This window comes from Poecilia latipinna, unplaced genomic scaffold (assembly GCF_001443285.1).
Source record: "Poecilia latipinna isolate Pla-1442-1.1 unplaced genomic scaffold, P_latipinna-1.0 Scaffold1521, whole genome shotgun sequence".
NCBI lineage: Eukaryota > Metazoa > Chordata > Actinopteri > Cyprinodontiformes > Poeciliidae > Poecilia > Poecilia latipinna.
In genome coordinates this window covers 45,100-70,141 of record NW_015114137.1, presented here as the reverse complement: position 1 = coordinate 70,141, position 25,042 = coordinate 45,100, and the positions used below count along the sequence as shown (strand labels likewise).

The window sequence follows — 25,042 nt, the reverse complement described above, 5'->3', positions numbered from 1 at the left end:
AAGTTCGTTAGACTAAATAGCATTTTGAAGTTTTAAGTAAAAAACCCCACCCATCGCATTTTTTGTTTTTTTTTTTTTTTTTTTTTTTTTTTTTCATCCAGACGGCTTCCCGCGCCCCCCCTGCAATTGCACGGCGCCCCGCCTAGGGGGCGCCCCCCACAGTTTGGGATCTCTGCACTAGAGTGTGGGGCTAGATATGGTACTTAACTGGAAAAGTGATTGCTGCTCCCTCCAGGCTGGTGTACATTTTCTTCCTCAAGTGCAAACATTAAAGTTTTATGGTGCCTTTATTTGTAAAAATGGATTGGAACATCGTTGGAAACAATACAAGATCTAGCCCAGTTTGTTATGGTGAAGTCAAACACCAAATATTTACTAGTTCTACATTTGAACTCAAATCTATGGAGTAAAGGATGATGAACATAAGAGCAAAATCTCAAACAATGCTGCTGAATGAACTTCCTCTGCATAGTGCCTCCATCATCAGGAGAGAGATGATCACATATTTCTATAAATTTAGTGGCCCTGTTCATGCTATACAGTGCTTTGGGATAACATTTTTGTCGTGAATTGGTGCTGTAAAACTAAACTAACTTAAATTCAGTTTTAGCTAAAGTAAAACTACTGCTCCAGCTAAGTAACTTGGGGTGGTTCCGGCCTTCAGTCAGGGATTCTCATAAATACAAGAGGGAGTGTTTTGTTTTTTTGTCGTATTTAATATCCTGTCTCCTCTTTCTTACAGTATATGAGGTGGTTACAGTCACAGGGGATGTAAAGGGAGCTGGGACTGATGCCAATGTTTTTGTCACCCTCTTTGGAGACTTTGGCGTCTCACCCAAGGTTCACTTGGCAAGCAAGTAAGTATAATTATGGTGCTAAATAAAAATGTTTCCCCAACAATTCCACCTTTTGATTTAAGACCATGCTTAATGTACATAACTACTGATGTTTACAGGTCTCGCATATTTTCACAGTGAATCATTAACTTTTAATGTTTTCTGTTTTTCCCTAATTCCTCAGCACAGAAAAGAGGTACTTGCTAACTGGTCTACAAAAGGAGATGGTTAACATTCTGTACCTTTGTTTGCTTGTATTGTGAATATGAGACTGTATGGGAGAGAATTCCTATTCAACTTTCCACTGGTCATTCTAAAAACTTTGACATTTGAAAATAGACTAAATGGTTTCCTTGTGAAGCAGGAATCTCTCCTTCATACAGATGTAAAAAGAAAAACAACAACAACAACCAAAAACAACTATTGGACTCAGAATATCTGGAGTAAGGAGGAACTATGTGACATGGCTAGTCTTCGTTTCCATTCACAAAGGAATGAAAGAAGACCACGATGTCATTTATGCAGATGATCAAATGACTTCCAGGGGATCTTATCAGCAGCAGGCTGCTTTTATCTCCACTCACGCTGACTGACAGACAGAGTTACCTTGGCAGCGTACAGGACACACACAGCTTATTGTCAACCACTCTGGATCATGTCATCCACACCTTGTGGTGGTCCCATTCATTCATTTCAGTATGTATCAACGTGACTTGTATTCAGTATGTCCACACTGTGTGACAGCTAATTTGATAAAATACTGGACAAAGATGCCTTTGATTCCTCTGGTATTTACACAATAAACTTCTGGCTTAGTTAGCAGTTTCACCTTACTCCGATATGCGTCTGGTCCTGCCTGTATTGTGTCGTGATAGGTTTACACTTTGCAGCACAATACGGGCAAGGGAGATGCTTATCTCTTCAAGCCTCCAAGGCACATTAAGAATGTACTTCTTTGGAAATTCAGTGTGATTACAGCAGATTTAAAATTGCATGAATTCCAAAGTTTGCAGTGTCTCCTTTTCATCTCCGCGGGCAACTTGAAATGGTGTATGAGGGCACAAGTTCACCTGTTGACAGTTTATGACTTTAATCCTTGGCCTTACCGGGGTAACATTAAAAGCAAAAAAATAAAAGACAGATGTGGGTCTGTCAGGGAATCTGTCAACAGATATAAGAGGCCATCTGATGCGCAGTCTTGGGTTAGAGGGGGATTTCATGTGCTCACACACTCTGTTTCCTCTCTGCGAGGGGCAAAAGTACAACACATGAACAAGGAGAGAGGGGTGAAGCGCCAGAGCCTGAGGAAGGTTTCAGATTATACTACCGCCATCAGTCCACAGGCGTCCCTTAAGCTAGATCAGCCGGGGTGATGCCCTTTACAGATTCTGAGATCAGTTCCTTTATCTGTCTGTTATAATCTCACTGGATTAAATAATGGAAGTTGCTCATGCCAGATTTCTCACAAATTTTAATACTTTCTCACTTTTTTTTTTTTTTTTTTTGATTTACAGAAGCCGGAATGCATTTGAGAAGAATAAGACGGATGTTTTCCGCATCAAAACACAAAACATTGGCCCAATTAAAAAGCTAAGGTACTGTATCATATGAAAATGCAAGTCACTTTAAAACCTCTCTTCATTGCTACACTAGAGTTGTTTCCATCATTGGATCAAATGTTTAAAATTCCCAAGTTGTAGGCAGCTCAATGAACGTAAGCTTCATGGTTAAATAAACCATGCAGAATGTAAGCATGTGTTTATCTGTTGGACATGAAGAGATTTTGTCCAGTGACAAAAGGTTAAATCCCATCTGTTGTTATGAGTGGATGAAGAGGAAGCAGAGCTACGTCACAGCCAGCCCACACGAGTTACTGAATCATGCAAGGATTTATGAAACCCAAATCTCTAAACATGCAAAATCACCACCTCTACAAGTTCAAGAGCAATCACATCAAACACTTTTCATCTCGTCTCACCATCATCACCGAGCAGAGCTATCACTGTTGCCGTGGAGACCACTCGGCTAACAATTGGATGCATTTTATATGAAGGAATTGTGACCAGCTGCAACTGGTACTTCTTAAAGGTCTCTCTCAACAACAGTATTTTTCCTCTCAATTTTCCAGAAAGACCAGATTTGTAGCTTAGCAACTGGGTTTGTATGAAATTAATAGCCTTGTTTAGTATTAAACTGTAAAATTTTATCTCATGTGATGAGACGATTAGAGTGTGCAAATCAAATAATGTGATACTCGGACTTTTGTTTTCTCTAGAATTGAACATGACAACACGGGAATGAGCGCCAGCTGGTTCTTGGACAGGGTGGTGGTGACCGACATGATCCGGCCCCATCTGCGTTTCTATTTCCCCTGCAACAACTGGCTGAGCCGGGAGGAGGGTGACAACCTGTTCGTCAGGGATCTCCTGGGCAGTCTAAACCCCATGGAAGTCCCAAAATGTAGGCCACAAACTCCTCTTACAAAACCACAAAACAAGCGATTACAATTGGAAAGACGTTGTTTGGAAAAGTTGTGGATCGTAGTAGTGATTTGTAAATGTAAACCGAAGCCTCACAAAGGGCACAATACATTTTTAAAGATGAGGCAACCTTCCACAAAAACTGAGTAGTAATTGGATGTGTTTGACAAGGAAGACACTACTCTGCCTGAAAGTCTGCAGGCCGTCCTATAGTTTCAGGTTGTAACTGAATGCTATCCCAGTGTAGTCCTCGGGTAAAACTGGTCCCTGTGACCCCTGCCGTAATGCGATCTAACATCTTAGCACCTAATGACAATCAAGTCCAGCATTGCAAAGAGATTGTGCCATAAGAGACAGTCGTAGCAACATAGCTGTTTGTCAAATACACACCCAGAGTTATAAATATTTAATTTGGAAGCCATCTCAGAGGTGATATTTGAGGAACCTTAAGAAATGGAATAGAGCAATTTAGTATTCTCCACTGTGGATTGGAAACTGCATTTGATGCTTTTCCAGTGATTTTCACAAGCCATTTCTGGCCTGATGTGTTATTTTTTGTCTTGCAGTAAATAAGTATCTTGTGAGTGTTTTCACTGCTGATATGAAAGGAAGTGGGACTGATGCTGATGTCTTCCTGAATATCTTTGGAGAACATGGTGACACAGGTAATGTAGAATACACAGGACTATAAAGGTTGGGTCTTCAAATGCACTCACTGGCAATAAAAGGTAAACACAAAGGAATAGTGGTGGAAATTAAAAGATAGCGCACATGAATCTGTATTACAGTCATTGAAATGCCAGATCCACTGGGTCATAGAGATGGCGGCATGCTCCATGTCAGAAGAGTGTGGCTCCCCTTCTGGCCTGGATACAAGCCACAGTTTGCTGTGGAATGGAGTCTTACAGCTGTTGTCTCCAGTGTTTTCCCACTGTGTTGATCCTAGAGATCAGAACTGGGATGAAATTGATGTCTCAGCTGACGCCACACAGGTTTGATTGGGGAAAGATGACAGAATCTGGGTAGCCATGGACCTTCAGATGCCTTCATGTACACATTGGCTTCAACACTGGGCCAGCTGTGCATCGGTATACCCCGTATGCCAAGCGACACAATAGCCCCAGACTCATGTGAACCCACAATGCAACTCCACTTAATCCTGACAAGTTGGTTTAATGCTGTATAATGCTTTTGCAAGGAATGTTGGATGGTTGGATAGTTTAGCAGCTACCTTAGAGCACTTCCTCTCCAAGTGCCACCTATTCTGTTATTCTATGAACCTTGCAAATTTAAGGACATAGAATCTTCTCTCCCCAGTTGCACTAGTTAACATCTAGATTGAACTGTTGCTTCTTGGTGCTTCACCTCTTGAATCAAACTTATGTAGATTCAACATCAGTCCAATATGAAGCTCAAAATCATATCTATTCAGCAGTTCACTTTCAATAACTGCAACTTCTTGGGCGTCTTGAAGTTTCACTCTGTAATTCTTAATCATATTTTGTAATGTGAAAGGGGAAAGAAGACTGGATAGTGACAAAGACAACTTTGAACGTGGTTCAGAGGACAAGTTTACAATAGAGGCTCCAAACCTGGGAAGGCTTAGAAAAATCACCATCGGTCACAACAACAGAGGTTCCTCAGCCGGATGGTTTCTAGACAAGGCATGTAGATGGATGAAGTTGTGGTTTTAAAGATGTGCACTTCTTCAAAAAACAAAAACTGCTAATTGTGCTTAATGTTCCTTACATCGCAGGTTGTCATAGATGATATGGGGAATAAAGAAATATATGAATTTCCGGTGAATCGCTGGTTTGCCATGGATGAAGATGACGGCAAAATACAGAGAGACGTCTTGGTTGGATCAATGCAACCAATGGGTGTGATAATAAGTGCCATCACCTTGTGTTTGCTACACTTTAAGCATGAACCATCAAATAAATTCCTATTTAAATCCATTTAAAGAGTATGTTTTCAATCCAAAAAAGGTAATTTTATATTTTTATCTGCCTATTCAGGGATTATATACAATGTTCAAGTAATGACTGGTGACATCAGGGGAGCAGGAACCAACTCCAAGATCCACATGGTCATGCATGGCTCCAAGGGCTTAAAGAACAGTGGCAAAATTTTCCTAGAAGGTGGTGCCTTTGAGCGAGCTCTCATTGACATCTTCAATGTAGAGATCTGTGAACTGATCAGCCCTCTCAGCAGGGTCACCATCGGTCATGACAACGGTGCTGTTGGTGCAGGGTGGTACTGTGAAAAGGTACTACACATTTCTAATTGGTAACAGATTGATTGTAGCAGCGTGGTTTATCCATTAAGCAGCCATTTTGCTTGCAGGTGGTGATATACTGTCCGTTCACTGGCATTGAGCAAACATTTCCATGTGGGATGTGGCTGGATGAGGATGAAGGAGACGGACTTATTGAGAGGGAACTGTATGAGATGGTCTCGCTCAGACAGAAAAAACACAAAAGTGAGTTAAAAAATAAATCATAGTGTTTACTGTGTAGAATTTTTTTAAAAATCTTTTTATACAAATTTTGTGTTGGAATAATACTCTTTTTATTCACGCCAGAGTACCCATGGTCCTTGTGGATTTGGACCTCAGACATAAAAGGTGCCGGCACAGATGCCCAAGTATTTCTGCAGATTTATGGAGAGAAAGGAAAGTCAGATGAGATTAAACTGGAAAACAATTCAGATAGCTTTGAACAAGGACAGATTGACAAATTCATGGTAAATCTGGGATCGTCTCATTCTTTATTTGGTTTATTTGAGATGTTGATCCATAAAATGTTCCTAGGAGGCGATTTTAATGTTTTTGTTTATACCTAACTTTTTTGGGGGGGATTTCTGTAGATCGAAATGCCGGACATGGGACGATTGTTAAAATTGCGGATCTGGCATGAGAAGAGAAATCCATTTGCTGGCTGGCATTTAGCGAAGGTGAGCCACGACTATTCTTTCTGTTGTGTGAAGGAAGTTCACAAACCAGAGTGCAGTAAAAGGTGAGCTTGATGACAGATGAGACTTCAACTTTCTGCAGGTCACTTTGCTCAAGACTCTAACCATGGACAAGTACTCTTTTGAATGTGGCCGCTGGCTGGACATCAATGAAGATGACAATGAGATTGTCCGAGAACTTCCCGCCACAGGAGCACTCATTGATGAGCCGCTGCCCCGTAAGTTATCAAGATATTCCCCAGTTATTAAAATATATAGTGTTTAAGTAACTGCTCCAGGGTTCAGGAACGTTGTGAATAGTTCCTAGAGCAACACCAGCTCTTTCCTGATACTTTCATTTCAGTGATAAAGTATCGGGTCACAATCTGCACCGGCAATGTCAGTGGTAGTGGCACCGATGCCAGCGTGTTCCTCAATGTTATTGGAGACTTGGGTGACACAGGAGAGCGTCTCATGTTTATGAGCAAAAACAACGTCAACAAATTTGAAAAGGGAAACGTGAGTAAACGATTAACCTAAATTTCACATAAATTTACGTTCTTGTTCTTTGTGAAACATATTTCAAGTCTTTATTTTCTCCTTGTTTTGCCCGCAGCACGACGAGTTCCTCATCGAGTCAGTCTTCCTGGGCCAGGTGCGGAGAGTCAGAGTAGGTCACGACGGCCGCGGTGGAGGCTGTGGTTGGTATCTTGATAAGGTGTTGGTCAGAGAGGAGGGACAGCCTGAGTCCTCTGCCACTGAGTTCCCATGTTTCAGGCAAGACAATACTCTCCACATGATGCATGACAAGAAGCATCTTGAGCTGTAAACTGAAAATCTTAGCATGTATGCTACATCTGTCTCAGGTCCTGTTTAAGGTCTTTGCTGGATTTACTTCAGTTTACTTAAACTCAGGTACAAGGATCAGAAAAAAGAGGGAGCAAAGGAGCCACAGTTCATGCACAGGCATTCATACTACACACTAGTTTAGAATGGATCTAACCTGATATACAGGGTTAAGAAACAAAATCTTTACCCGTTATAGATTTCGTCTGCAATTTATTATCAAGTTTGATATCAGACAAAGATAGTTTTGTTAAATAAAAAAAAAAGAGTGCTGAACTTTCCCAGGAGCGGCTGGCCGACCAACGTTAGAACAAGATGGCTCACCCAGGAGGTCACAAAAGAGCCCAGAACTGCCTCTAAGGCCCTGCGGACCTCACTGGCCTCAGCTAGCCCTTTAATGACTTTAGCCATGTCATCTTGATGATCTCCAAGACCATTGGGAAACATTTCTGAGCACTGTTGAGATGAAAGTTACATCTGGCTTAAAACTAACGGAGCCTTTTAGAAAAACAATAACATTCAAACACGGTGTGGTGATGTTACGGTCTGCGGCTGCTTGGGTTTCCTAAGACCTGGGAGATTTTGCCTTAATGCATTTATATTTCGGACTGTTAGAAAATAAGCAGCGAATTGTTGATGTTTTTTTAATCTTTATATTCAGTAAAATGTAAAAATGATTTTACATGTAGGAAAGTGATAAAATATTTTTTAATAATTCACATGTTTACATCCTAATTGTTCTGTGCAAAGACCACTAAGCCAGCTGTCAGACGGCTAAAATCCTTCTGGCATTTTTAGAAGTCTTCTTACTGATGCAAATTGCGCATGTTTGGGGTCAGTAGGTTTCCAGTGGCATGTGTTTAAGTAGTTAGGTAAGAGCTGGATGGCCTTGCCATTACAAATGGACACTAAATGCATGCAGCCAGCCAGCTCTCTCGTTCTGTAACTGGAGTGCAACCGCAAAGCTGGGTGCAGTGTTACTTCCCGAGGAAAAAAGTGTTCTTCCTGCCTGTCTGTGTTGCTCATTAGAGACGGCTTGGGAGACTTAAGACGAAGTAATGAGACAGAAGAGCCATGTTCGTGATTCTTCTAGAGTTCCTTTTATGCGGCCAATTATTTTATCCAGTCAAACTCACATTATCACAATTGACTACAAACTTTGGTTGTAATAAATATTTATTTTTTTTATGTTTAAATTGTGCCTTAAGTTTAAAGCTGGGTAAGTATTGCTTCCATAAGACAAAGATATACATTTTGTTGCATGTATACATTTCATGTTAAGTTTTGTATTACCTTGATTTTGTGTTTGTCTTGTTATATACTTTTTTTCTTTAATATTAGTGATTTATGTCAAGTCATTCTCATGACAACAATGTCCTAACAAATATATTTCTCAGATAAATATAACATGTTTTTATTCTAGGTGGCTTGATCGCAATGAAGATGACGGGCAGATTATCCGTGAGTTGGTTCCAGCTGGAGACGGGGTGCGTCTCTTTAGTAAGTCACTACGGAATTTTTTTTTTGCAAACCCATTCATTGAAAAAAAAAGAAAAAGAAAAAAACACCAAACAAATAATTTAGCATTTGTGTTAAAATTTGGATAAACAATGAAACATTTTGCGTGCAGATGTCGGCTACCACATCGCAATCAAGACAGGCAGCGTGAACGGTGCCAGTTCTGACTCCAAAGTGTTCGTGAAGCTGTACGGTGAGAAGGGCGACACTGACAAAGTGATCCTGGCCGTCTCAGACAATGACCTCAGGAATTACTTTGAGACGGCAAGAACTGACATCTTCACCCTTGATACGTATGACATCGGAAAGGCAAGTGTGTTGTATCTCGGAGAAAAATCACGTTCGGGCACTTTATTTGAAGCTAATCCCCGTATTTCATCAATTTTACTCTGTACGTGCAGATCAACCGTCTTCTGATTGGTCATACAAACGAAGGCTTACGAGCCGGATGGTTTCTGGACAGTGTGCAGATTTCCGTGCCGGTTCACGGGATGCAGTATATGTTCCCGAGCCACCGCTGGCTCTGCAAAGATGAAGCAGACGGCAAAGTGGAGGTTGAAATCTATCCCAGCGAGGTCTTGGAAATAGAAAAATGTAAATGAAAAATAAAACAAAGTATGTCCCTCTTATTTACATGTTTTTTTTCTCAACTTGTCATGGTGAACTCACACCTTTTCTTTAACAGTGATCAACTATGAAATAACAGTGGTCACTGGTGACATCCGATCAGCCGGGACCAACGCCGATGTCTTCTGTCAGATATATGGAGATGAAGGGAAAACTGAAATCCTCGCCCTGGAAAGCCGCTCCAACAATTTTGAACGTGGCACCACTGAAATCTTCAAGGTCTCTGTTAAACCTCAAGATATGTTAATGTTCACTGTGTCTTCCAAAAATATTCATCTTGAATTACTACCATCTCAGTAATGCATCACAGGGTTTGCAATAATTTTTCTTTAAAAAAAAAAAAAAGAAAAGTGAAAATCTGAAAGCAGAGATGTGCACACATGGGAGTTGCTACAGCAAGGGTGTCAAACGTATTTTTCTTATGAATGTCCTCAAAAGGCCGGTTGTGGCAAAATGTACTGATAAAACCCACTAACAAACTTCTGAAATTTGAATAAATAGCCACCTCTGCACTCCACAAGTACTTCTTAAGATTCAATAATACTGAACATCATTTCAGATTGATGTAATTTGGCAGCATATATATGAAAACTACAGAAAAAGATTGTGGCCACTGGAAAAAAAATAATGATTCTGGCTTTAGTTTTCTGAGATAAAGTCAAAATTCTGAGAAAAAGGTCCAAATTTTCACATTTTTTTCTCAGAATTTTGACTTTATTTTCCTCAGAATTTTGATTTGGCTTCTCAGAATTCTGACTTTTGACCTTAAAAGATTAAAGTCAGAATAATTCTGAAAAAAGTCAAAATTCCGAAAAAAAAAAGTCAAAATTCTAAGAAAATTATTATTTTTTTTCTGTGGTCTTAATCTTCTTTTGTTGAAAACTGCTGTTATTTAATTGACAAAATATTGTTTAAACAGACAACAGTTATTTTCAAGGTTTATGTGTCTCTGGGCCACATAAAACTTTATGATGGGCCAAATTGCAAAAAAAAGAATGAGAAAAAAAAACCTTCAGTCTCTAGATGCAGTTTCTCACAATCACAGCAAAAGGTGCATTAGACTGAAAAAAACAAACAAACAAAAAACATTTCAGACACATACATTCATACTTCAAATACTGTTGTTTCCCTAAAATGCAGATTGAAGCTCTGGATGTCGGGAAAATCTATAAAATCCGAATCTTCCACGACGGTAAAGGCATCGGAGACGGATGGTTTCTGGAGATGGTGGACATCAAGAGGCTAACGATGGCCATGGTGCAGATTGAGGTGAAGAAAGAAGAGACGACTAAAAAGGACAAGAAGAAGGACAAGAAAAAGAAAAAGAAAGAAGAGGAGGAGGTGGAGATAATTGAGGAGCTGCAGGAAGTGGTGGAGACATTTACTTTCGCTTGTGGCCGCTGGCTGGCCCGGGACGAAGAGGACGGGGAGATTGTGGTTGAACTGCTGACTGACTCCAACGAGGAATTGGAGAGTAAGTGGAGCATGACTGTAATCTGCACACTCACTAATATGTCAAGCCTGACAGGCAGTGTTTTAATTAGCCACTGCATTCCATTAAAGACTTACTTATGTTTTCCTTTCAGTGAACTCTTATGAGGTTTATGTATACACTGGGACAATGTGGGGTGCCGGGACCGATGCCAAAGTCTACATCACCATTTACGGAGAGACTGGTGACACAGGGGAGCGATGGCTCAGGAAATCCAATCACCTGAATAAATTCGAAAAAGGACAGGTATGTTTTGTTCGGTGGAACTCGATTTTAAAATTAAGTTTAATTCAACTTTTGTTGTCAAGGAAAACGGTCACCACTTCTAGTGGATTAATGTATTTCCTCCTGTACTTATGATCCAATTGAGTTAAAATATATCTTCTCTCAAAATTGTAGCCTGTATTTAAAATGTTAAAAAAAAATTGTACTTCTTCTATAACACTTTAAAAGCTTTAGCACACAGAGAGCAATCCTTCATTATTCTGCTCTATAGAATATTAAAATATTTATATTTGTTTGTGTTTGTGGACAAGAAACTGTTTTTTTTCCAAACTTGCCTTCCAACGAACTGGTTAGCATGTAGATAGAGGCCACTACACTGAAAAAGCACAAAATCTTACCAAGTATTTTTGTCTGATTTCCAGTGCAAATATCTTACTACACTTAAACTTAAAATAAGACAAAAAAAAAAAACATAAACAATGCAAGTAACTTTTCAGCAAGAAATAGGAACTTGTTTTATGTCAATAATTCTTTCATATTAATGAAAAAAAAGTTCTAGTTCCACTTAAGGACACGTTCACTTAAAGGAACCTCCCATATATTGCAAAAAAGTTATTAGTAAGTTGGTTTTGTCTGTTTCAAGTGTATCCAAGTGTCTGTTTCATACCCATGTTTTGAGATATTGCCACTCAAAACCTGGACCAAAAATACTTGGTAAGGATTTGTGTTTTTACAGTGTGGCCGTTTTTGACATTTGATGACCTTAAGATGACACTTTTTGCTGCAGTCCTCCAACTGAGCTTCAAAGATTTTTACCTCCTTCACCATATTCCTCACTTTGAGCCTTGGCAAGACCGGTCTGGTTTCCTCATTCCCTTTTTGAATGGAGGCCAAGAGGAATGTGCTTCTGTTTCAAGTGATGTTTATGCCTCAGGGCCACAGGAAGTCATGGATTACTAATTGAAAGTTCATGCATGCTTTGAGGAGTATAAACAAAAAAAAAAACTTTCAATTACACGTACTTCTATTAACTAAAGAGTACAGAATGCCAACAAAAACTTTCATACCCATGTTATATTTAGGTTTAAAGTGATCTTTTAATTTTACCGACATGCTTCGTCTAACTAGTAGTGACATTTGCCCCAGCCAGAGTGGTGACAGGGAGGCTTTCCAAACTCAAATACGTCAAGTTTATCACCGAAGATGAATCATCAAAACACCAGCAGAAGCATGATCAACAATTAGGAAGGTTTTAATTCCAGTAAAGATTTATCTTTTGCCTATTGAGAAGGGTACAAATATTTGTTAACATGCCATTTTCTGTTCAAATGTAAATAAAAAGTCTCATTTTTCATATTTCTACTGCTTGTGTGTGACCCAGGAGGATGTTTTCAGCCTGACAGCAGTTGATCTCGGGGTCCTGAAGAAACTCAGGATCCGTCATGACAACAGCCAGGCCAGCGCCGGCTGGTTTTTGGACAGAGTGGAAATCGTGGACACCAAAGATGACACAACGTGAGTCACTGGGATAACAGGAAGAGGGCAGCTGACCGCTCAGCTATTCAGATCAGAGTTATCTGATCTGAGACCACAATATTGAAAAATGGTGTTGATTTAGGATATTTCACTCAGATGTGATTAAACAGTATTAACTCAGCCAACTCATAAAACATATTATGTCAGTAGAGCTCCACTGTGTGGTATGAAACGGTACTTGACTTTGAAAAAAAAAGAAAGAAAAAAGATCACCAGTGTTATGTGGAGACTTTGAATCTGAACAAATCTAGAGAATATTTGGAGTAAATCATGTACTTGGACGCAGGTATTTTTTCCCATGTAAACGGTGGCTTGCTGTTGATGAAGACGATTGCCAGCTTTCCAGAGAGCTGGTCCCTGTGGATGAAGCCTTCATGAAGAAGGGGGATGAAGATGAAGACGACTCTGAAGCGACCCTTGGCTTGGAACAGAAGGGTGAGAACAACTATTGAAAAGCAAAAGTATGATGGTTCAACCAAAACCGTAATAAAATTTAATATCGCAGGATCTTCATCTCATATTTATTACTGTATTTTTTGTCACCTTTTGTTTTTATGTATCTTTAATACTTTACAGTTGCATAGCTTCCATCTCTATTTTTATGATTATTATTTATTTCTAATTTGAGTCTCTATTTGCCTACCACTTTGCTGTTGACGCATATAAATCTTACCAGATTCTATTCTATTCTATTCTATTCTATTCTGAACCAATAAGACCCATTAAAAGGGAAATAACTCGCCTATTTAGTAACTTTTGTCTTGTTTTTTGGGTTTTTTTGTTTTTTACAGCCATGTCAACAACATACACAGTGAGGATAAAAACCGGCGACAAGAAATATGCAGGAACAGATGCGAACGTCTTCATGACCCTTTTTGGTACCAAGGATGACACAGGTGACGCTTTAAGCTATTATATTGTGTTTGATTTGCATGCATTGTAATGTATTTAAGCTCCTCTGTGCATATCTGCAGGTATAATTACTCTAAAGGCCTCAAAGACGCATAGAAACAAGTTTGAGCGAGGCATGATTGATGAATTTACAGTGGAAGCTGTTGACCTGGGACCCTTGAGGAAGCTGCGCATTGGACATGACAACTGCGGTACATTAAGATGTTTTTTTTCTTTTCTTTTTTTAAACATTGCTAAATAACTCAAAGTTCATTCACATTGATGAATTTTTAAGGAGGAGGATCTGCAGGGTGGTTCCTCGATTGGGTAGAGATTGACGCCCAGTCTGTAGGGCAGAAGTTACGCTTTCCGTGCGGCCGCTGGTTGGACAAAGGAGAAGACGATGGGGCGATTGTCAGGGATCTCTTTCCTAACCCTCTTCAAACAGAGTTTTACACACCATGTAATACTCACTGTTTTATGTTGCACTCGTATGAAATTTGTTTCTTTTGGATGTGCCAAAAATACGTTTGATTTGTTTTATTTTTGTTGTTCCTAGTTGTTCCGTACGAGATTAAAACCTTCACCAGCGACGTTTTCGGAGCCGGGACAGACGCAGACGTCTTTATTGTTCTGTATGGAAGAGACGCAGTGTGCACTCAGCAGAAGTCCCTGTGTGTCAACAAGAGGGAAAGGAGAATGTACTTCGAAAGAGGAGCTGAAGACATGTTTATTGTTGAAGTACGTTAAAATATGAGAAGCTACAAATTAATACATGCAGATTTTTTTATTTTTTTTTTTATCTTTTGGAAAGCAGATGGTTGCCTATGGCGAATTCTTCCTTTAAAAGAGCAATTTGTATTGTTGTTCTTGCAGTTAGAAGATGTAGGGGACGTAATTGAGAAGATCCGCATCGGCCATGACAACCGGGGGGTCAACCCGGGCTGGCACCTGGACAGAGTGGAGATCAGACGCCTGCTCAGGAAGGGAAAGGTACGTCTGCAGCGTGACTGCAACAATAGAGGAAACTCTATATTGACCAGTAAACTCTTTAGCATTCAAATCATCTGGTGAAAAATACTATTTCTTTTAATTATTGTTGCGTCAAGCAGGTATGCATGATTATAAATGAATGAATGTAGCATTTTTCATTAAAAAATTAAAAAATTATGTGTTTCACCTTGTAGAATTTGACTTTTCATAGTGTATCTGTGTAATCGTCATTGTGAAGGTAACGTTGAAGGTAATCAACGCTTAAAATATCTATTTTTAGAATAATTAGATGTAAAAATTAATTATTAGATAATAACCTAAAAACTACATTATATCCACAGATTAACCTAAATTAATGATAGTAAACATAAAATAGTGCAACACTTCAAACTAAACATTTATCAGGTTATCAGCCCACTAGAAATATGTTAATGTAGAAAATATTTAAATTTATGAATGTATTGGCAAAGGTTCCTCTCAATCATTTATTCCAAGACTGACTCTGGAAAACTTTCTATTTTAGGGCTGCAAAGTCATTTCTCTTAGCAGTTCCCCTTTCACAGAAACATTTTGGACATCCTACCCCATTCGAAGCCTGAGGTCAAGGGTTAACATTAGGCTATAAAAGAGGATTCAGCCATAACCTGATGTTGTTTGTTGGACAAATAGCCAGATGGCAGTTCTGGTAAATGTACAGCACTGGTTCCAATTCCTGTAAAAAATTTAATTCGGAATCCAGGATCGATGAAGACCAACCCCAGTGTGAACACTAGCTGATCTACTGAAAACACAATTCAACCCTGATGCTTATTTTCTGTTTAAAGTCGCAGTAGACTCACATTTCCCATCTATTTACCACTTACCAGCGTTTTCTTCTCCTGTTTCTAGTCAGCAGGTGGTGATGTTCTTCACCTGGAAAACTGACACTGCTCCAACAGTGTGGTTTTACTATGATCACGAATACACATTTGAAAACACAGACAGAAAATACTAAGATAAGTTCTTGGTGGTAATAATGTTCATTCTGTTTAGGGCTCAGAGACCGTCATCTTCCCCTGTGAACGATGGCTCGCCAAGTCAGAAGAGGACGGAGAAACAGTGCGAGAGCTGCAGCCCTCTGACATCATCACCGAGAAGCTTTCCAGAGACGGCAGCCTGAAAGTGACTGAGGTCGAAGTGGAAGATGCCCTGGAGAGTATGTTGTGTCTTGTTTTGTTTTTTTTCCTTTGCCTCTTTCCCTTAATAAATCTGTCATGACAGCATTGTCAAAAGATGGTAAATTGCCTCTTTGTTCTGTACATTGTCTTGAAAATAGCCAAAACCGATGTGCTCTGTTGCTGTTATTCCCACCACAGCGCACACATACAACGTGTCAGTGATGACAGGTGATGTAAGCGGCTCTGGTACGGACGCTAACGTCTTCCTCACGATTTATGGAGACCTGGGGGACACTGGGGAGAGAAAACTGAGCAAGTCGGAAACGAACAGTAACAAGTTTGAACGGGGATCTGTAAGAAAACGTTTTCTTAGCTACAACACTTGAAGAGAAGACACACAGTTTTCGTACACCTTGAGCTTTTCCACATTTTGTCATGTTACCACCACAAGCACCAGTGCAAAAATCATACAAGACTAATAATCTGAACCCTTTTTCCTAATATCGAAGGTGCAACTCTTATTTTCATGGCCTCAGTCAAAATGGAATGGGTGAATATCAAAGTCTTGCCACTAATTATCTGTTAGATTTAGTTCTGGACTCAGCCTGGGTCATTCTAAGTCATATATCTGTACATATGCTTTAAATTAAACCCATTCCATTGTGGCTATTTATATTTTTATTTGCAAATAAACTTGAAACTTGTAACTTCACACTTCATCATCGTGCATAGTGTCGCTCTGTTCCATCAAATCTTAATAATGTGGAAAAGGTCAAGTGATAGGAATGCTGTACTTTCGTGAGGCACTGTATATGTTATACATGCTTGTAATTCATCATCATCTTTTCTCCAAGGTGGATAAGTTCACGATTGAAGCAGTGGACCTCGGGCAGGTTTTTAAGATAAAAATCCGCCATGATAACAGCATGGTGAGTCCTGACTGGTACTTGGACCAGGTGGAGGTGTTCGATCTGGACACAGAAGAAGTCTACCTGTTCTTATGCGAGCGCTGGCTCTCCAGGAAGAGGGAGGACAGACTCATCGAAAGAGTCTTTTATGTCAAGGTAACAGACGCAGCCATAGGACTCGATAGTTATAGATACAAATATTTCTCTCTTATCTCTGTTATTTTCTATTTCTAAGCAGCTGCATTTGTCTGTGCCTGTATTTCTTAATCTCTTGTGTTTTAGGATTATGACGGTGTCAGAGAGAGCCTAAAGAGTAAAAAGACCTCAGCCTTGACAGTGAACAGTGTTGATAGTAACATGAACAAAAAGAGCAAGAAGAAGAGGGAGGACGACAAAGAAGAAGAAGAAGAAGAAGAAGAAGATCTACCGAGTAAGAAATATTCACACATTCATCATGATCTCATTTTGAGGTCAGTCACATCCTCAAGGTATTATACCCGCCTTGCAGTCATACCGTACCACGTCTCCATCTGCACTGGGCCGGAGAGGGATGCCAGCACCACCAGCAGGGCATATGTAATCATCGCTGGGGTCAATCACGCCCAAACGGAGAGGCTGTGGCTCGATCTCCCTGACGGGAGGAAGGGCTTTCAGGCTGGCTCCTTGGAGAGCTTCGAGGCCCACGGTTCAGACGTGGGGGAGATTAAAAAGGTGGAGGTGAGTAGCGGGGGTGAAGCTTTTAGAGTTTCACCGAGGAACGGGCACTCCCATGCTCACCCACACATGAGTCAAAGTGCTGGAAAAATACAGCCTTGTTGTGTGAAGTGATTGTCCTTTCCCCTCCCCGCAGCTCGGCCATGATGGGGCCACTCCGGAGAGCTGCTGGCTAGTTGATGAGCTGGCCGTTGCTGTGCCAACCAAAGGGGTCAAATATATCTTTGCTTGCAAGTGCTGGCTGGCCAAAGATCGAGGGGACGGCTTGACAGCCAGAGTGTTCAATGTGTTAGATGCAGAGGCCATTGCCATCACCCAGAAGGTTCGTAAACGGACAAGGGAAATGACTCAATCTGTTGTACTTTCACATATCAAAAACTGTGAAATCTTTAACATGTTTGTTTATTTTCAGCATTATTTATAGCTAGGAATAACTAGTTTCTAATCAATAGGGACATCTTAAAAAACAGCTAAAAATAAACACCCATTCTGAAAAATCTAATGTACTACATGATATTACAGTCAGACTTCCTCAAGCACATAATTTCATCCCTTGGAAATCCTTTTGTCATGTAGCCTCTAATTATGAGGACTTTACAGAAATGCATTTGTACAGCAGTGTGAGTAGATTATATAATGTAATAACTCAATAAATTTTCAGGTTGTCCATGTGTTATTGTATCTAAAGCACTGTTCTGATTTTTATCACCCTTAAAGACTTATTAATATAATTAGTTTATGGATCCTATAAGAGCGATAAGACAAGTTTATTATAAATTTTTGGTGCAGGGCTATACTTTACAGTTAAATTACATATTAATGACTATTAAAGTCATTGGGCTCATAAATTAACCACTGGGTGTAGATTTTTTTTTTTTTGACAGATCATCTCTTTGGCTGACATTATCTCTTTCAAGAAAGAAATTACTGTTAGTCTTACCATATTGCCTGTGTTTATTTGTTTTCCTGTTAGACAGAAAAAAAATTGCAAATATGCAACTTTTATAATCATGCTGTTTTATAAGGACTCCGTGACTACAGGGTTGCCATTTTAAGCTGTTTTTATTTGTGATTAACACAGTTAGAGTAGGTAGCATTATTACCAAGAGTCTGACTTAGCTTCCCGTGAGAGTGTGTCTTAGCGACTAGATTTCAATATTGCCAAATCTAGCATGTTCTGCAGCAGACAGAAGATGAACTCTGAACGGGAAAACAGATAATTTTGCTGCATTACATTTAACCTTCCTGTTATCTTTTGAAAGCCTTGCACTCTCATGAACACTTTCTTTTACATCGTCGAGCCACATTTGAGTTCTATTCTTATTTTATACTGATACTGAAGATATCTAACTAAAGAGTGTTGTTAGTACAACCTGGTAGCACATATTGTATGTTCAAAGATCTTATTTTGAAATTCCAAACCAGTGAGTTTCTGATCAGGGTCAATCAATATGAAAATCATCCGATTTCCATGCCACAGATGATTTCTTAGTTCTCCAAATGTGGAAAAACAAAATATCCTGATTCAAATGGACTACCTTGTAGCGGGTTGTTTTCTTATCTGATTTGTGAAACACTACGATTCTTTCAGGTTATCTATGAGTTGACGGTAGTAACCGGAGATGTGCAGAATGCAGGAACGGACACCAAGATCTTCATGTCTGTGTTCGGTGCCAACGGCAGCACAGAAGAGATGATGCTGCAGAAAAACGAGGACAGGTAGCCTAAATATATACATATATATTCTTTTCATATCTTTACGCCCGTTTTCTACTCTGAAATATGAAAAAACACTCTGAGTTGCTTATTGTGGGGGACAGGTTTGAGCGCGGTCAGGAAGACACTTTCAACATGGAGATCGATGACATAGCCCCACTCAAGAAAATGAGGCTCCGTATTGACGGCTCCGGCAGCCGACCCGACTGGTTCCTCGACAAGGTCAGCTCACGGTGCAAAGCCCTGCATCTGGATACGCACACATGCATGTCAACAGGTTCTGTGCATTAGCACACGAGTAGAAAAAAAAAAAAAAAAAAGGTTTCTCACTACAATACCCTGACAAAACACCATCAGAGGTCACTTCTACCATCTACATGAAGTTTCAGCTTTAAAAGGTTGGAATGTCTCTCTCCCTGCTAACACTGCCTCTGCGGGGCAGCAGAGCAGCCGGGAGAAATCCCATGCCCTGTCGATCTGCGCCAGGAACTGCAGTGTGACTGTGAGCATTTCCTTGACTCGCCCCGTTCACAGAGCCTGGTGTGTTCAGCATCACAAGCAGATGTTCTGCCTTTACGGATAGCTGGGACCGCGCATCGGAATGAACTCGACAGCTGACCGAGCGAACATCCAGAATAGCAATCAGCCCAAATAAACGTGCATACAGCTGAGCTAATAAGAGAGAGGTTGTGTGGGCAAAGCACTTCCACTAACAATAAAATATTTAGAGGACATTGCAACGATACATTTCATCATCCATGCATGGAGCACTCTAGTAATAGCTTATCCCTGATTAAACACTGATGCATTACCAATAACCAGGTGTTGGTTATTGATCTTTATTTGCTGTTTTTTTTTTCTAGTGCCATCATAAAATCCGGTGTCACGTCCTCTGACGTCATTCATTTTCATTGGCACCTCTCCTGCTTTGCATCGAGATTATTTTTAAAACCCAGCTGTTGTGAATCCAGGTGATCATGCGCGACCTGAGCACAGAGGAGGTGTACGTGTTTACCTACGAGGAGTGGCTGTCCAGGACACGCGGACCCAAGAGGACTGTGATCTGTGAGATGCCTGCTGTGGTGGACGATGAGGTGATGGTGGAGCTCACCACCTACATCATCCAGGTCAAGACGAGCGACATTTCAGGTGAACTCCACAATCAGAGATTAAGAAAAGCAGGAGGAGTGGCAGGTTTCCCTGAAGTTCTCTGTCATTACTGATATTTTTTTCAAAGGAAACTTTACCAATGTAAGGAAATTGTAGGAAATTTGAGTGGGATTAAAAGCAAGCACAAGGCACCCCAGCAATTAGCCAAAAGTTGCCAAATAGTGATTACTCGCTGTTATATCTAATTGTTGTCGTTGTGACTTGAACTTTGTTCGACCCCGCCCCTCAGCTTTTATCCTGCATTTACATTCAGGATTCTAATTGTGTTGTAACTCAGAAACACAAAGTGTTTTCCATTCCCTAACTATTTGATGTCAGATGTTTCAACCATTGTTCCTGCTTAATTGGCGCTTTGGGAGAAGTAAAAGTGTCCAGTCCACATCCATTCAACAAATTCCTGGTTAAAAGGTCTATGTTGACAAGGAAACTGTTTCCTGTTTTCGTGTTTGGTTCCAAATAAGACCTATGGTAATACTTTTGTTTCAAGTAGGGTGTCAGAAAAAATTAATAAATGTACCTATTTGCTCAAAAAGGCTGTTTGTGATTGATTAACTTTTGATACTTTTGTGATTTTCATGTTTTATGACTCTTTTGTGATAAGATACTGGCCCTTTTAAATTGGACTTTTCTAATTGTGGTGACTTGAATCAAACATAATCTTTATTGAATAAATATCGAACTATGAATAAATAATTGAGCTGTTAATTTAACAAACTTCATCTTTAAATCCACTAAGCTGCAAGTCGTAAGCCGCTGATCTGAATGTCTCAGCATTTTAATCAAGCCACAGACGAATCTGTTTGGAGATTTCTTTATTTTAATATTTCGAGCACGCGTGAGAGAGAGGGGGTTGGAAGAAGAACTGATTTGATTTAGAGGCAGACAGCGCATGAGGCCATTTCAGGTCTACCTATCAGGCATGCAGTCATCCATCCAGCCAGGCTTTCATCTCAGGGTCAGTGCCAGGTTAAGTCCCGGGGTGTTCAAACTCAGGAGAGCGGCTCAGGCAAACTCTTTCATCACCAGCATCCCCCCAGCTCTGCCAGAAAGATCCCAAGGGACTCTGTAGTTAACACGGACGTTTCATCTGTCAAGTGTGTCAATTTGTTTTCACGCCACTTTCAAAGGGATCCATCTGTCAGCGGTTGGATTTTGAGCCCCCTTTCATCCGCAAACATAACATATTCTGATTGTAAATGAGATCACTGCTAACAAATCGCTAAATACATCTCATCCTGTCCCCTTTAGTTCCAATCAGAAGTCGGGGTTAAGTTGGGTGTTCGTGCTTCTTGTCCTCGTCCAGAAGGTTTTTCTGCAGGAAAAGGGATGTTATTCATTTGATTGCCACACGGTGATGAAATAAATCCTGTTTAGTAGTCGTGCACACTCCTGCGCCACGTTTTCTGGCTGCAGTATTTTCACAGTTGCACTGCTGATCAATGTGATAGCATAGCGAGAGGTCTGAGCCGACTTCAAAAGACCCCGCTTTGCCTCTGGCAGTTACTAGAAACTAGGATGCAGCCCTGCACCAAATGCTGAGGCTCTGGGAAGAGAAAGCTGCCAGTGTGATGGAGACACAGCCACATGCATGCAAATGACATGACAAGAGGTGGAATGGAGCATGCATGCAGAAAATGTTTTCTGATTGCCTGTGGGACTTGGGATGTGACATTTGCACATGAACTATGAAAACAAGATCCTGACTTATTTAAAATAAGTTCTTACAATCAACTTTATGGCAGTATTATGGCATTCTCAGCACGTTGCAGAAAGAGAGAGAAAATATATTGAAAGCAAGCAGCAAAGCTTAAATGCCATAAAACTTGTAACAAAATCTCTCCACTCTGCAGTTTTATAACAGTTCTCATAATTGTGTGATTTTCTTTTCTGTCTGCACAGGAGCGGGCACCGACGCCAACGTGTGGGTCATCGTTTTTGGAGAGAACGGTGACACGGGGACTCTGGCGCTGAAGGATTCCACCAAGTCCAACAAGTTTGAGCGCAAGCAGGTGGACATGTTTCGCTTCCCCGATATCCTCAGCCTGGGAGACCTCTCCAAAGTCAGAGTTTGGCACGACAACACAGGTCAGCTGCTTGGATAAATGGTCACTTTGCATAACGGGAAGATTAAATTAGGAATGATGACACTGATTTAGCTGAAATCTTTAGTGAACATCTGATTGTTCTGACTTTGATCTTGTTTCGTTTGAGTGATTTCTGTTGTTTCTAATTCATGTTTCTTTTCTCTTTTTTTTGCAAAACACTATAAGCTTTATTTTATGAGGCCTTACTTTATGAACAGGTTACAATTTAATAAATAGCTAAAATATACATAATTTATTAAATGTCATACATTATTAAAATTCTTGTGAATATGATATATAATTCCACAGTTTATTTAATTGTATTGGGGGGGAGGGGTTTGTTCCTCCTTTAAAAAAGTGGATCTGTTGTCCAAAAATACCTTTGTAGGATAAAAATCTCAGATCAACAAAGGTTTATAAACCAGTAAGATTGTATATTTGATGTGGTTTTTATTTAAGAAATGAAGGGAAAAGGGAGAAAAGAAAAGAACCCTTATTATAATTTAAGAAAAAAAAAACCTTATTTCAATGTTTACCTTAGAACAGGTCAATTAATTTCCTGTTAATCAGACGAATTGCTGTCTCTCACTTATTCTTTTTCACTCGTCTTGCAGGTATTGCTCCAGGTTGGCACTTGGAGCACATTGACGTGAAGGATGAGTTCATGGACAAAACTTTCCGTTTTCCTTGTGACCGCTGGCTTTCCAAGAAAGGCGATGATGGACAGATAATGAGAGAGCTGGCCTGTGCAAACAATGATTATTTAGACCTCAACGAGAAAACAAGTGAGCTATTATACACCCTTTATGCTTTATGATACCCCTGGTAAGGATGAGTAAAAAGTTACTTTTTGCATCTCTTGCTTAGGATGCACATCTAAAAAAATTTACTTTTCTGTTCTGCCATCACAAGTTTAAACAGTTCAACAAACACTTCAACTGTGTGCTTTGCCCAAATAGTTGGAGTTTATAGCAACAACCACTGGGTCTAATGTGATTAACATAGAAAAATAGAAATGTGATGAACATAGATTAATATAGAAAAGCATTTCCCACTGTCAAGTACTTGAAGTACCAAGATATTTGTCTTACAAAATTTGATGCTTTGATCTGAAAATGGGTCACCATCAAGTCTATCAGTAGGGTAATGTTTGAAAACATAATGTGCATCAACATAGAAATAATGCAATAATTCCCTCAGTGCCAAAACCTAAATCCTTTAGAAAACCTGAAGGAAAAACTGCACAGAAGAGAGCATAAAATAAAATCTCAGACTCTGGTTGATCTGGACCAGAGTATGATTGTGTTTCACATCTTTATCCAGGGAATAAATAAGGGTGAAGTGTGTTGTTTCTTAAAGCTAAATAATGAAGTTTCTGTTGGGAGATGCCGGAAAGATTGTACCGTGACTCTGTTCTGGACTTTGTCTCTGAAAGAGTATGAAATTTGTGTCACAACTGGAGACACAGACGAAACCAAGGAGAATGCCTGGATTGTACTGGAGGGGAAGAAGTGCAGATCAAAAGAACTTGTAATGGAGAACTCTTCAAAGAAGAAGAGGTTTTTGAGGTAAGTATTTCCCGTCTGGTTTGGACATTTTTCCTGGTAAAGTTGTTTCCATTATGCTGCTTGCACTTAGGTTAATCCTACCTGCAAAAATGACTTGAACAACAAACCATTTACTATAATAACATCATAGTACAATGTCAAAACTGAATCATTAACATAAATTATCAGATTTCAATCAATTTCAGGCATTTTTTTTTCCTTTTCAGGGGAAATGTTGACAGATTTGAGTTTTCCTCAAAGAATGTGGGTGATATTGCTGCCATCTGCCTGGGCCACACGCCCAAAGATGGGAAGAAAGTGAAAGGAGAGGCTTACTGGCATGTCGAGGAGGTAGTTGTGACTGAAAAGGAGCTTGGAAACAAGTAAGAGAACTCTTACAACTCCTTTAGAAGTCATTTGATTTCTACTAACACTCGTAGGTTGGTTTGTTTGTAAGCTAAAAACTTCTCGTTTTCTTCTTTCCCTGTTTAGGTACATCTTCCGCTGCAATGCCCTTATCCCGCTGTCTTCGAAGAGGGACGATTGCCTGACCTTTGAGTGCACAAAGACCGTTGAGAGCTTCGCAAGCAAAGCTCGAAGCCTGGTGCCCGTCAAGTATGAGATCATCATCATCACAGGCGATGAGAAGGGAGCGGGAACAGATGCCAACGTTTTCATCACAATCTACGGCTCCAACGGAGACTCAGGCAGTCGCCAACTGCGGCAGAGGCTACGTAACCTCTTTGAACGGGGGCAGACTGATCGCTTTGTGGTGGAAATGCTGGACATGGGTGATCTGCAGAGAGTTCGAGTGGAGCACGATAACTCAGGACTCTGCCCTGGCTGGTTGCTCGACAGGGTGGAAATCACCAACACAGCCAATGGCGTCACCACAATTTTCCTCTGTGGGAAGTGGCTGGACACGAACAGAGCGGATGGACAGATTGCCAGGGTGCTCTACCCAAAGTACTGACTCTGAATTAATTTCTGAAAGGGCCAAAAGCAGAAGGATCTACCTTAAAAATTAAGTTACCAAAACCATTCGGGTGCATTTTATATCTCAGGAACGAATGATGTTTTCATTTATAGATTTGACTAAACTGGGGGAATGTAAAAGCTCTGCTTTCTTTGGCCAGGGAAAATCGGAATGTGCCATTTTTATATCCTGCTGTGAATTTTGTAAATGTATGTTTTATAAAAGATTAAAATGTTTTGTATTCACCTCAAGCACATTTTCAATTTTGTTTAGATCTCTTGCTGATCCATAAACCCCAGCTGTACACATTTTATAGCCACTACAAATGAATAAAGTATATTGTTAGGTTCTTGTGAGAGTATTTTAGCATCTTA

The 25,042-nt window shown here is 40.1% G+C and overlaps 1 protein-coding gene across 1 annotated transcript in view; it reads left to right on the top strand.

Moving 5' to 3' along the window:
• loxhd1a (lipoxygenase homology PLAT domains 1a) overlaps window positions 1–24,798 on the top strand; it is a 31,391-nt gene extending 6,593 nt beyond the window's left edge. The window contains exons 2-42 of the mRNA XM_015058179.1: window positions 743–857; window positions 1,021–1,032; window positions 2,351–2,431; window positions 3,112–3,296; window positions 3,883–3,981; window positions 4,832–4,980; window positions 5,073–5,196; window positions 5,335–5,585; window positions 5,663–5,798; window positions 5,901–6,061; window positions 6,185–6,271; window positions 6,372–6,507; window positions 6,633–6,787; window positions 6,885–7,045; window positions 8,538–8,614; window positions 8,745–8,941; window positions 9,034–9,226; window positions 9,318–9,478; window positions 10,400–10,733; window positions 10,846–10,997; window positions 12,358–12,491; window positions 12,799–12,947; window positions 13,304–13,408; window positions 13,487–13,615; window positions 13,699–13,866; window positions 13,963–14,144; window positions 14,280–14,396; window positions 15,429–15,591; window positions 15,752–15,906; window positions 16,408–16,617; window positions 16,744–16,891; window positions 16,970–17,178; window positions 17,312–17,497; window positions 18,767–18,894; window positions 18,996–19,113; window positions 19,863–20,040; window positions 21,961–22,146; window positions 22,760–22,930; window positions 23,581–23,713; window positions 23,920–24,075; window positions 24,185–24,798. Coding sequence (XP_014913665.1) covers window positions 743–857; window positions 1,021–1,032; window positions 2,351–2,431; window positions 3,112–3,296; window positions 3,883–3,981; window positions 4,832–4,980; window positions 5,073–5,196; window positions 5,335–5,585; window positions 5,663–5,798; window positions 5,901–6,061; window positions 6,185–6,271; window positions 6,372–6,507; window positions 6,633–6,787; window positions 6,885–7,045; window positions 8,538–8,614; window positions 8,745–8,941; window positions 9,034–9,226; window positions 9,318–9,478; window positions 10,400–10,733; window positions 10,846–10,997; window positions 12,358–12,491; window positions 12,799–12,947; window positions 13,304–13,408; window positions 13,487–13,615; window positions 13,699–13,866; window positions 13,963–14,144; window positions 14,280–14,396; window positions 15,429–15,591; window positions 15,752–15,906; window positions 16,408–16,617; window positions 16,744–16,891; window positions 16,970–17,178; window positions 17,312–17,497; window positions 18,767–18,894; window positions 18,996–19,113; window positions 19,863–20,040; window positions 21,961–22,146; window positions 22,760–22,930; window positions 23,581–23,713; window positions 23,920–24,075; window positions 24,185–24,665 — 6,572 coding nt within the window. The 3' untranslated portion in view covers window positions 24,666–24,798. The remainder of the gene's footprint in view (window positions 1–742; window positions 858–1,020; window positions 1,033–2,350; window positions 2,432–3,111; window positions 3,297–3,882; window positions 3,982–4,831; window positions 4,981–5,072; window positions 5,197–5,334; window positions 5,586–5,662; window positions 5,799–5,900; window positions 6,062–6,184; window positions 6,272–6,371; window positions 6,508–6,632; window positions 6,788–6,884; window positions 7,046–8,537; window positions 8,615–8,744; window positions 8,942–9,033; window positions 9,227–9,317; window positions 9,479–10,399; window positions 10,734–10,845; window positions 10,998–12,357; window positions 12,492–12,798; window positions 12,948–13,303; window positions 13,409–13,486; window positions 13,616–13,698; window positions 13,867–13,962; window positions 14,145–14,279; window positions 14,397–15,428; window positions 15,592–15,751; window positions 15,907–16,407; window positions 16,618–16,743; window positions 16,892–16,969; window positions 17,179–17,311; window positions 17,498–18,766; window positions 18,895–18,995; window positions 19,114–19,862; window positions 20,041–21,960; window positions 22,147–22,759; window positions 22,931–23,580; window positions 23,714–23,919; window positions 24,076–24,184) is intronic.
• The last annotated feature ends 244 nt before the right edge of the window (window positions 24,799–25,042 follow it).